The 12096-nt window shown below is 39.7% G+C and overlaps 1 protein-coding gene across 1 annotated transcript in view; it reads right to left on the bottom strand.

Annotated features, from left to right (window-relative positions):
* The window catches only part of sec31a (SEC31 homolog A, COPII coat complex component), a 43886-nt gene extending 31790 nt beyond the window's left edge, over positions 1 to 12096 (bottom strand). The window contains exons 1-7 of the mRNA XM_057819058.1: positions 11859 to 12096; positions 11210 to 11289; positions 3119 to 3242; positions 2829 to 3027; positions 2665 to 2760; positions 1577 to 1717; positions 1352 to 1494 (exon numbers count right to left, since the gene is read on the bottom strand). Coding sequence (XP_057675041.1) covers positions 1352 to 1494; positions 1577 to 1717; positions 2665 to 2760; positions 2829 to 3027; positions 3119 to 3242; positions 11210 to 11288 — 782 coding nt within the window. The 5' untranslated portion in view covers position 11289; positions 11859 to 12096. The remainder of the gene's footprint in view (positions 1 to 1351; positions 1495 to 1576; positions 1718 to 2664; positions 2761 to 2828; positions 3028 to 3118; positions 3243 to 11209; positions 11290 to 11858) is intronic.

Raw genomic sequence — 12096 nt, 5'->3', positions numbered from 1 at the left:
TTGCAATATTCATGTAAAATAAATGCTACCTGCACATTTTTTTTGCCCTTAACCAAGAATCGAGACTGTTTTACGTCCATATCTAATAAGAATTCAGCGATTTAAGCATTTATTCACAAGAATTTTCACCGGAAAAGCTCTGTTTACATATGGCGACCGCCACATTGACTGACAGACTAGCATCGTACTTCGACATATTCAATCGGAGAAATTAGCCGCTACAGCATCGGCATTATACTTTGCAATATTTACGTAAAATAAATGCTACCGGCAAGTTTTTTTTTTTTTGCTTTTAGCCATGAATCGAGACTGTTTTACGACCATATCTATAAAGAATTCAGGGATTTAAGCATTTATTCACAAGAATTTTTAACGACTGACGGCCACGCCAACAATGCATCACCCCTATTAATCAGCCCCGCTGCCCATGTCCCGTCAAAATGATTATAAAGTCTATGGTAAAAATGTTACCAAATAACATAACTGGCAATTAATCAAACAACTGGAACAGTAACTGAAGAAAAAATTAGCAAAGAACATGAATTTTGATTGTTATTTACATATGTAGCGCTGCAATGCATGCTAAGAGGCATGTTGGACAACAACAGTGTTGACAGCAAGTGGCAGCAGAGGTTGACTATCTCCCCTTAGGGAGCAGTCATGGCCAAATAAAGCTTCTTGAAGCTTTGAACCAATTGGCTGCAAAGCTTCACAGTGGTTAATTTGGTCTTATGACAGCCGTATGAAGCCGCTGTCAAATAAAGGGTTACAGGTTAATATCTTTGGTGTAGATATCCCAAAATACAGTGAGCACAGCTGGGTCTTATAGTCCAGTGCGGCTTATCTATGAACAAATGTCATTTTCGTGTCAAATTTGGTGGGTGGCGCCTTATAGTGTGAAAATTACGGTACATACTGTATATTAAAATGTTAATTCAAATGTTTTTTTTTTTTAAATAAAAATATTCTAATTGAAATGCTTAGTTAAAATAATGACTTTTTTTATTTATGATAATTGAAAATTTCAAATTAAAAAATGTAGACAAAGACAAAAGATGGCAGCAGGGTAAAATTGTTATATATTTTTTTAATATTGTTAATAATCAAGTTTATGTTTGTATATATCCCTGCATCATTACCATAATGTGTAACATTACATGTTTTTAGACATGAATCAATTAAGATTTTGAACTGTAAAAAAAAATATTGGGGAGCTCAAACTGTTGATGAACAACAAATTACTGAGGCATAATAGCATTCTGCTATTTCAAGCTAGCTTTGGTAAATATCCTTCATTACTGTAATGCATTGCTTTCATGGGGTAGGAAGGACACCATCATTAGAGACGCACCTTGTATGATTCTCCAGAATCTTGACAGGGGAAGTAGCAAATCGTAAATCCCACATCTGGATGACGGGCATGCGGTCGTCCTCAGAAGCCAGAACCAGCTGGGTGGCCACCTCTGGGTTCCACGCCAACCCGGAACAATGCATCTGCAAGCCCAGATGTTTTTATAAGTATCGGATGCTTGATTTGAGGTTGTTATATTTTTTCAAATACAGAGAGTCTACATACTCTGTTGCTGTGGTCGCTGACTTTAATAATGAGGTCATTCTTGCGGAGGTCCCACACAGACGCGCGACCGCTCGGGCTGGCCGAAGCCAGGATGTGCTGGACTTGCCGGTTCCATGACAAGCACCCGATGTCCTCCACTGGCTGTCAACATGCATACATTCATCATTATTAGACATATTGACATAATAATTTATTGTCACTTCAAACTTTTAGTAACCACATTTACTGTGGAAATCAGTTTGACAGCTCCACATAACACCGTGGCACTGGATAAAAATGAAAAATATTTGAGAAGTGCAAGGAAATAAGAAAAACAGTAAAAAACTAGAGTTGTCATATAAGGGCTTTTTGGATGCATTAATAATGATAAATGTAACAACTTCAAGGTTTTCCAAATAAAATAAACATTCCGTGAAAAATAAGAACAACCTCAACTTAAGTCATTGAAAATAATTTCCCATATCAATAATGTAAATTGAAATGAGCCAAAATGTCCATCATTAAATAATAGCAATCACTAACAATTAAATCCAATTTGAAGTACATACTGCAAAAAACCACCAGGCGGCGCCCAAAGCAAATAAAAATACAGCCATGCTATCATAGGACATCAACAGAGTGGACAGAGACACTGGGCACAAAATGAAAACCTTTTTTTGTAATTAAATAATATATTTTCATTTAAAAACAACACATAATTAAAGACATAAAAATCCCAACAATTCTTTTGAATTTTTTCTACATATATGAGTTTTTTTTTTTTTTTATTGAATTTCAAAGCAAAATCCCTTAACTGTTTACCAGATGTAAATTCAAAAAATAGAATTAAGGAGCCTGTACCCTTGAATTTATAATAGACAGCAATTGATATTTCACCCCCACCACCCCAAAACAAAAAAAACCTTGAATGATTATTTGTCCAACAGAAAATACAGCTTCATTTATACTGGGGACAAAAATGGCCCGCGATCAAAAAATGACCAAGTTATATTTTCCCTCCATATATGCTATTTCAAAGTTTGGCAGCTTTAAATGATTGAATTGTGATAATTATTTAATTAGTACCAGTATATCGTGTTTTTTAATACCTGTGTTTTAGGTCCTGGCGTCATAGGTGACTCAAAGTTGTTAATATCCCAGATGTAGATTTCAGACTCGTTCCCACCAGACGCAAATAGGTTGGGCTGCACCACAGAAGAAAATTTAGTGAACGAACTTTGACGGCAGAAGACAGAACACGGCGGCTGCGTACCTGGAAAGGATTGACGTCCAGTCCTCTCACGGGGCCCGTGTGCCGGTCACTCTCGGCCACTACCGCTTCGCTCTCGCCGGCGATGATCTTGGCGGCGTCGTACAGGATGACATTGCCGTTCTCGCCCCCGGCGATGATCAACCCGGCTGGGTGACCCGTGGCCTCCGTTCCGCAGGGACCCCAGACCAGCTTGTGGTACCTGAAAGCAACAGAGTATAGAAATGTAGTCTTTAATAAAATCAAAGAAAATTTGGGGAACCTAGCCTACCTCCCGATTTTTTTGGGTGTACCTGTGAGATGAAGATAAGCTGCCGCAGGACGTCATATCAAGAGACGGGTCGGACAAGTCCAGCTCGAAGAGCTCCAGGGACGCGTTGGTGCTGAAGGAAGCATCCAGCTGCTGTGCTGACGTGCCTGGATGATGATTGGTTTCAAAAATGAAATGTGAGCTGAAATCGCTTAAAAAATGTTCCATAAACACTTGTTATGGATTCAAAGTTACATTGTCATGAAGCACATTGGTTTTTCTGAAAGGCACGGAAATGAAACAATGGTTAAGAAGATTTAATAGTGCTTTGGAAGAAGACAGAGGTTGCAGACTGTCTGAAACAGCAGTTGGCTGTGATTTGGACAGTGTTGCAATGCATGGCAATAAACTGAACTGGCGTCCAACTAATTGGGCGTAGGCATGTGCCGGTAACAGATTCTGATGGTATAACACAAGGGCGTAGGTTTGGTCTCAACACTGGTAGGGAGGATACAACAGCATAACCTGCATGTACACTTTTTGATGGGGACGGGACATTAATAAGACCAAACAGATTGGGTGAACGGGGGTCAGGGATACATGTCTCACGAATATGAACCTAATTAATTGATAGGCTAAATGATCAATGCAAGATAAATCTGTATTGACTTATACTAACATTCATATGTATTACTTCAAGTGATACATCGTTCGATTCAAACCTGTTTTCAAAAACTACTAAAACATTTTGAAAACTTCCAGAATAAATGCCTGGATTTTTTTTTGTTTAGCAAGTCTAAATTGCATTATTTGAAATGAATTTTAATTATATTAACATATACAATAATCTCAACTATCCAGGAATGCAAAAAAACCGAACAATTGTCTTAAGACCACTCAACATTGTCCGTGTAAATAAAGAAATTAAATACAACTGAAAAAACATCTTAGTTAGGGAATACCAAAAAATAAATAAAAATGGAACCTTCCTTAAGGTAAAACACTACTGCTTTTGTCCACAAACACAACCAAATTCAACAAAAAATGAAAGCTCCTTTGGGCGGCTTTAGGACCACATAAATAAAATAAATAAAATTAAAATTAAAATTGGGGAGAAGGGGTTAAACCTCTGTTCACTACATTTCACACAATCAACGTTAACAGCAGAAAACATACCCAAGGAAACTTCTCTCTAAGCAGCTTCCTACTCGAGTTTTGCAGGTTAGCATATTCATACAGTTTAATGTTATGCTAACTATGCTAAATGTTATTCAGGTCGGACTTTCAGTAGCAAAATTAGTGGTGTGTTCCCCACCTCCACAACATTGTTGTCTTTTTATATTACTTACTGTACATGGTTGCTGCTGCTGGCAGAAATAAAATTCTAATAACCATCGTCTTCGAAGGGGTCAGAGGAGGTGGTATTGTTGTCGACATGTTGTATTTCTGTCTGGGCTGTGAGTGTGTGTGTGTGGGGGGGGGGTGTCTTCAGCCAATCAAACGTGTGTTTGAGGGGGGAAAAAAAAGGACTAGCACATTCAGCAAGCGAAAAGGGGTAAATGTCAACCTGAAAATAATGAAAGTACCGTAATTTCCCGAATATAACGCGCACTTTTTTCCCCCAAAATCAACTTGTAAAATCATGGTGCGCATTATACACGGGTACAGGGATGGAGACAGATATATATATATATACATTAGGGGTGCATGATATACATTTTTTGAAACCGATATCGATAACTTCTTGCTCCTCAAGGCCGATACCGATACGATAACCGATAATATATATGTAATTTTCCAATATATATTCACCTGAGTTTTTGAACACCTGTAGGTCAAAAATACTAGTGGTTGATTCAGCTTAGATTTGCCTTTGACCGAACCAGAATTTTCATGATGACATGAACATTATTATAATGAAAAAAACAAAGACAGTAACAAAACTGCATACTGGAAAAACAGGAGTGGAAACAAACGCACAAATCCCAATCCGACACCGTCCCAAAAATTAATTAATAGGGCTGATAATATATTATGTTATCGGATTTATTGGGAAGACGTCATAATTCCTATTATCGGACCAATAATTATCGGACCGATAATTATCGTGCACCTCTAATATATATAAGACCAATTTTTTTTATTGGCACGGCCATGTTGTGTTGAAGAAACGCATGCGGCGATCCGTTGCCGACCATTACGGTACGTGACGTCACCATTTTGTTTTCGGTAATACTTCACTCTGATTGGTCGAATGATTTCGTCTGTGTTAAAGTCTGCTTTTTTCACTCTTCATAAAGCACAGAATTTAGTTTTTGGAACTGATTTAAGTCAACGTTTATTGCAGCTCCGCAACTCGGACCATAACAAACGTAACACAATACAGACATCCTGTTTCCGTCAACTATATCTGTCCCTCGGGAAACTCAAACCCTAATAACAGTAGTTCCTCTTGTTAGTCTACAGCGATGTGCTCTTTCTGATTTCCGGCGTAAATCCTCACTTTTATTTTACCGTATCAATCCATGGAAGAAACATTTTTTCATCATGATGAAACGAGCAGCAGCCTTTAAAAGAAAAGTCACATCTGTTTTGTTTTCTCCTGGATTCTGGTAAGTTGAAGAAGTTGTCAGATCATATTATTACCGTACATATTGTCAGTTTACGGTAATGTTTTGAACTACCAATGTGCTATGCTGGTGCTGTGTTTCACCAGTCAGTAAAATGACATTTCTGCATCTGTACACGAGCTCTGTTTTCTTGTATTCTTCTATTTATTGGTGCTAAAATTAGGGTAAATGTGCGCGTTACACACGGGTACAATAATTTTCCCTAGATTTTACAAGTAAATTTGGGGGTGCGCGTTATACACTGCTGCGCCTTATATTCAGGAAATTACGGTAATTCACTTAACAATGGTAGGGTCAATTCTATCCATACAACTTGTGGAAAGACAATCTAAATAATCTATATAACTGAATTAATGATATAATGCCAATAAGGTTGCTTAAAAGTTGGTGGGGACAATTTGAGCATCCTAATAAGTTGGTAGTGTCATGTCCCTACTGCCCCTATGCAAATCAACGCCCTTGGTATATAACCTTAAGCCAAAATATCAAGGTATCATGGTATTGCAATTACAGCTCTAAAGTGTGTTACTTTGAGATATCTGGGCTTAAGAAAAAAAAAAATCCCATTGAACAGGATTTGTATTTTTCTAAACCATATTAGCAAATTGAAACATAAGTACAATGTTAAGTTAAAAAAAAATAAATAAATAAAATTAAATTAAAACAAATGCAGTCCTTTAGGTGAGCCTAAAACCACAGACACAGCTCAACATTAATATCATCAGAACAAAAATAATGGAATTATTTTCCATTAACCCTTTATTGCCGAATGCATCACATCACCTATTATTTCATGATTTTGAGACTAATTCAGAATTTTGACATTTCTTTTTGAAAAAAAAAAAAAAATGATGGATGCAAGTTAACACATGCATCTGCGGGTTCCATGAGAAAAAAAAAACAAAACAGGATTTAGCAAGGGTTATAGATATTAGAGCGCTTATTACACATATTAATTTTGACTTTTCTTTTTACAAATTTGATAAAAGGGTTTCATTAGGACCTTATTTTTTAAATTTTGGGATTCTCTGATAATTGCTTCATGTTGCAGGTATTTAAGGATTAAAAGCACGTGTGTATGACTCTTATCATGTTTACATTATAAACAGACTCTCTTTCTCAACACAGACAGTTGCCAGAGAGGAAAAAAAAAAGTTTTACCACCGCTAGACTCGACATGTGCCGATTACCGGTTTCATGGTATACTGTGGTATGAAAACATCAAGGTTTCAAAACCGCGAACGTTTTCCGTCATACCATTCCTAAGGTATTAGCTAGTTTTATGTTCCAAAAATACATGAAGATATCCCTCGCTTGCAGCTGAAGGCTCAACTCTCCCCCACCGGTTGTTGCGCAGTGTCAGTGAATCAGCTGTGCTGCACGATGGCTGGAGAAAGTGAAACTCCTCAAATTTTTCCCCCAACGAAGAAAACGAAAACGCTGGTATGGGAATACTTCGGCGACAGAAAAGTTACAGAAGGCCGCGGCTTACAGGAAGAGGGACAACCGACATGTAAAACATATTTGCGGAGGGTGGCTGCCGAGGAGTCAATACCTTCCGCATTTATATGAAATTAAAGTTTAGCAAACACTGTCATGAACGCTTGCCACCAGCTACAAGAGTTAACTGCAGCGTGTTTAGTGTGTCTAGCGGTCGTAAAGCATGTGTTTTTTCACTCTGGCAACTGTGTTAAAATAGTGCGTGTAATGTAAACATGATATGAGTCATAGACACGTGCTTTTTATGGAAAATAATTAAATTAATTTTATTAGTCTCAAGCCACAGCTCAACATTATATATATATATATATATATATATATATACAGTATAAATTACAACTTGTAATATAAAATACTATATTTGAGTTTTTTTTTTTTTTTTTAAATTATTTTAACATTATACTTATGTTCCAATTTGCTAATGTTTTGAAAAATAAAAATCTGTTCAATGTTTTTTTTTTTTTAACCCGGATAACTCAAAGTAACATTTTAGAGCTGTAATTGCAATATCGTGATACTGTGATATTTTGGCTTAAGGTTATCATATTGTCAGAATCTTATATAGGCACATGCCTACGCTAGACACACTAAACACGCCGGAGTTAATTCTTGTACCGTAATTTCCGGACTACAAGCCGCTACTTTTTTCTCTCATTTTGGGTCCTGCGCCGTGTGCAATGACGCGGCCAATTTGTGTATTTTTCTGACGGCCGCCAGGGGCCCTCGAGAATGGTATGTGGGAGTGAGATACGTGGAATATGTGTCGAGGAAGATGCTAGTTTGCACTATTACCGGTAGTTTAACTTTGTGCGTAGGCATGAATAGAGGTGGCGGACCCTCGTCTTTGTGCATGAGTAGAATTGGCAGACCTGCATCATGGAAAATGCTAGAAGAAATTAAATTGGCCATCCGAGTTGTATGGGACACTTTGATGACGAGCGGCGAGAGATCGTTTGCCAAGACTCGCCGCATGCGAAGAGCAGCTTTTGTACAAGTTTGCCGGGGGAGCCTGGCAGCGTGAAGCGCTGTGAAAGAGTCCACCATCACCAACGGGCTTTGAGGGGCCAGTCTACTGCGAGGAGGACGGCACAGGCTGGGAGTGAATATGCCTCATTATGGGAGACATTGAAGGCGACGCGAAGGAGAGACTGAGTAGGGGCGTGCGAGGCGAAGTGCATCTGAGCGTCTTCATATCCGACACTGAGGGTGAAGACTTTCATGGTTTGAATGCACAGGAGGAAGATGAAGATTGCTAACAAAGAATTTTAGGTACCAGCACAATTAGTGCTGCACCGCCATGCTGATGCTATGCAACTTCCGTGCCGCTGCTATATAACTGCCGTGTTTGCAGGCGCTGCTTGGGACGAAAAGTTAAGTTGTGTTGTTAAACGTTTGAAAACTGTATTTCTTTGTCAATGTCTCTTGTTACTAAGTGGGCACACGCGGCTTATAGGCAGGAGAGGCTTATGTATGTACAAAATGGTTATTCCTTTAAAAATGTACTGGGTGAGGCTTGTAATCAGAGGCGCCCAATAGTCCAGAAATTACGGTAGTTGGTGGGAAATGTTCATGACAGTGTTTACTAACCTTTAATTCTGTATAAATGCGAAATCATATTGGAGGTATAGCCTCCACGGCAGCCACCCTCAGCAAACATGTCGGTTGGCCCTCCTCCTCTAACCTGCGGCCGTCTGTAACTTTTTTGTGGCTGAAGTATTCCCATACTAGTGATTTCGTTTTCTTTGATTGGGGATTTTTTTTTTCCAGCCATCGTCTAGCACAGCTGACTCACTGACACTGCGCAACAACCAGTGGGGGAGGGTTGAGCCTTGCAGTAGTGTTGTATCGGTCGCGAACGATTCGTTCTTTTTGAACGAATTGTTTGGGTGAACGAGACCGAACTAATCACCATCTGCACTGATTCGTTCTATGAAGTTGGTGGCGCTTGTTCGCTGCGTGGGAGGGCGTTGAGCAAGCGGCAGCGTCTTCTGACATCGCACACGACCAATCAGACGCCAGCCTCATCGCGGGCAGGGGAGGGAGCGGAAACAGAATCATGGCGTATGTCACTCATTTCCACGTGTGGCCAATAAGCAGCCAGCGTGCAGGCAGGGGGGAAAGACTGAGTTTTGTCACTTCCCGTTCAGTGATTCGGTCCTCCGGTTCCTGACCTAGCTTGCTGCTAACTTGACTTTCCAGTAATGACTATGCGGTGAACGAGTCATAAAATGAAAGGAAACGACTTTGTCACATATTTGTTAACGTGGAGCCTATCAAATGCTGCTCAAAAAGACAAAAACACCACACAAATCTAGCGAGCATGGTTTAGTGTTCTACTTTTCTCAACAGACTCGGGACTGTGCCTATGACGATATACTATCAAATTTACAGTAATTTAAAACACGCGTAGCTGCGAGGCAAGCAAAACCTGAGCTGCGGTCGCGTGACGGCAGTGAAGCGGGCAGAGAACTGTCACTATATGGAGGCTTCATGGCAGCGATATGTACCTCATATGTGCACAGAAAAAAAATAATATTTAGTATGATCACCATAATACTGATTTGCAATGAAACTGTATATACATGTCAATTTTTTCCGAGTGTTTTTTTTTTTTTTTTTCGTGTCAGAGGGTGTCGGTTGGTTTGACAAATTATGTCAATCCGTCCATCATGTGCTACCAAGCGCCCCAAAAACAAAGCGCGCGGACACGGGAGATGTCGCAATATGTCTACATTTTTCTTAACAGACTAATGAGAGTAGAAAGGCGAAATCATAAAGCAAACAATTATTTCTCGTCAGCATTTGACGATCTGAGATGCGGGGACGACAGGGGAGCTGACCGGATTATTTTATTTATTAATACCAGTGCAAAAATTCAAAACGATCATCTTAATAATAAAAAACAAAAATACAACAGAGCGAGAGGTTAATATGATGTGTTGGCCGTTCCATAATTAGAAATTAAACTTTCGATTTATTTTTATTTTCGTGACAGCAGGCATGCCGCGTTGGCTGTTAGCAGCAGCATTGTATATGTGAGCAAGATCATGCTAAAGAAAGTCCGTGCGCCCCCGACCCCAAACCCCGACTTCCCCCTCAAAAGGAAAATGTTTAACCGTGTCCTAATTCGAAATGCAAGCACGAGCCATGACTTTGAGCCCATAGAACTAGGACAGACGACGCGGAAGTTCTCCCTCGCTTTTGCAGCAGCGGGAGGGAGACGAGGCTGTCTCTGAGAGCAGAATGATATCGCCTGTCACTCATTTCTGAAACTACGACGAGTGGTCAATGTGCAAGAGAGGGAGGGACCAAGCAATGTCACTTCCCGTTCAGTTATACTGCGAAGCGGTCTTTGGTGATTCGTTCGGCAACGTCACTTCCCGTTCACTAACCGAACGATTCATTTGGGTGGGGAGGGAGATGAGGGGGGCGAACGATTCGTTGAACGATTCGTTTGAACGAATCGTTTTACTGAACGAACCGGAATGGATTCGTTTACTCAAGTGAACGACAGATCCCGTCACTACCTTGCAGTTTGCAAGCGAGGGATTTTGCCCTGCATTTTTGGGACATAAAAAATAGCTAATACCATAGGGATGGTATGACGATAAATTTATCCGGTTTTGAAACCACAATGTTTTCATAGCACACTATACTTTGAAACCAGTAATGGGCACATGTCTAATGGTGCGACGATAATGGACGTTAAGGCGCAATTGGGTGGAATAAGAGAATGAGGATGCTAGCTTGAAAATTACACTAGCCATGATAAAATAAATAGGAATGACAATAATCGGTCAGGTTTGCTTTTTCTTCCTAACTTGGGAAATTCCACATTTTTTGTTTTTGATTAGGGCCAAACCTCATGATTTAGATTTATTATTCCGCTTAGAGAAATTAATCTTGGCTGGCTCTACAGAACATTGCACAGAGTACATTACGTTACGTGACATTAGACGTACATTACACATATATTCAATACGTGTAAAGTGCTTTTGCCGCACCTGTTGCCAGGTAGATAGGGTGCTGTTGTGCTGGACTCCAGCTCTGGATGGCCGTGCGGTTGATCTCTTTCAGTTTCATCCTGGGGAAAAAACTTTCATTATTTTACATTCAAATTGTGTATTTTAGGAAATTTCCATTCATTTGATTGTTAAAACATTCAAATCATTACCAAACATAGTTTGTGATCATTGATATGCGATGATATTGAAATATTACGTCGTTATTACACACTCTGGCTGCCTGATGCTTTTTAAAGTTTATTCCTCACTTACATTCAATATGCCACTTTAAAAGGGAAGTTTATCTTTCAGTTTACCCTTGACAGATCCATACAGAGATAAATCATGACAAAGTGCAGCAGTAAAGTTATAAAATATGCAAAGGGAATCCACATGGTGAGCCCAAATTAACACAAGTGAGAGGACGAAACTTAATAAAATATTCTAAGATTCGAATTTATGGATAATTAATAGCCTACGATGACTTGGCGAGAGAAGCTGGACAGCTCGCCGGGCAATGCAAGGGTACTTCCAGACAAATGTGCATTTATGCGCACATTCAAAACGATACATAACACTTACACAACTGCAGCACACAATATTTAATCTGGAGAGTTGGCAATAAACTGACAGGTATACGATTGCTTACCTTGCTTTACTTTCCCGATTCTGGCACTGTACGTGCGAGCAGACAATGAATGGAAAATAGCGGTTTTTGCTCCCCTTTCCTTCTTTTTACGGTGGGGTTTAAAAGACTACCGTACTCCCCGAAGGACGAGACAAGACGGCGACCACTCGTAGATAGCGGTCCCCGTAGAGCTCGCTCTCGACTCGGCTTTCCACGTCCCCACTGGGCTCCATCAACGTGGCACTTCGCGTCTGCCGGA

Source organism: Corythoichthys intestinalis, chromosome 17 (assembly GCF_030265065.1).
Source record: "Corythoichthys intestinalis isolate RoL2023-P3 chromosome 17, ASM3026506v1, whole genome shotgun sequence".
Classification (NCBI taxonomy): Eukaryota; Metazoa; Chordata; class Actinopteri; order Syngnathiformes; family Syngnathidae; genus Corythoichthys; species Corythoichthys intestinalis.
The sequence above is the reverse complement of the archived record's forward strand: the minus strand, read 5'-3'. Positions and strand labels throughout refer to the sequence as shown.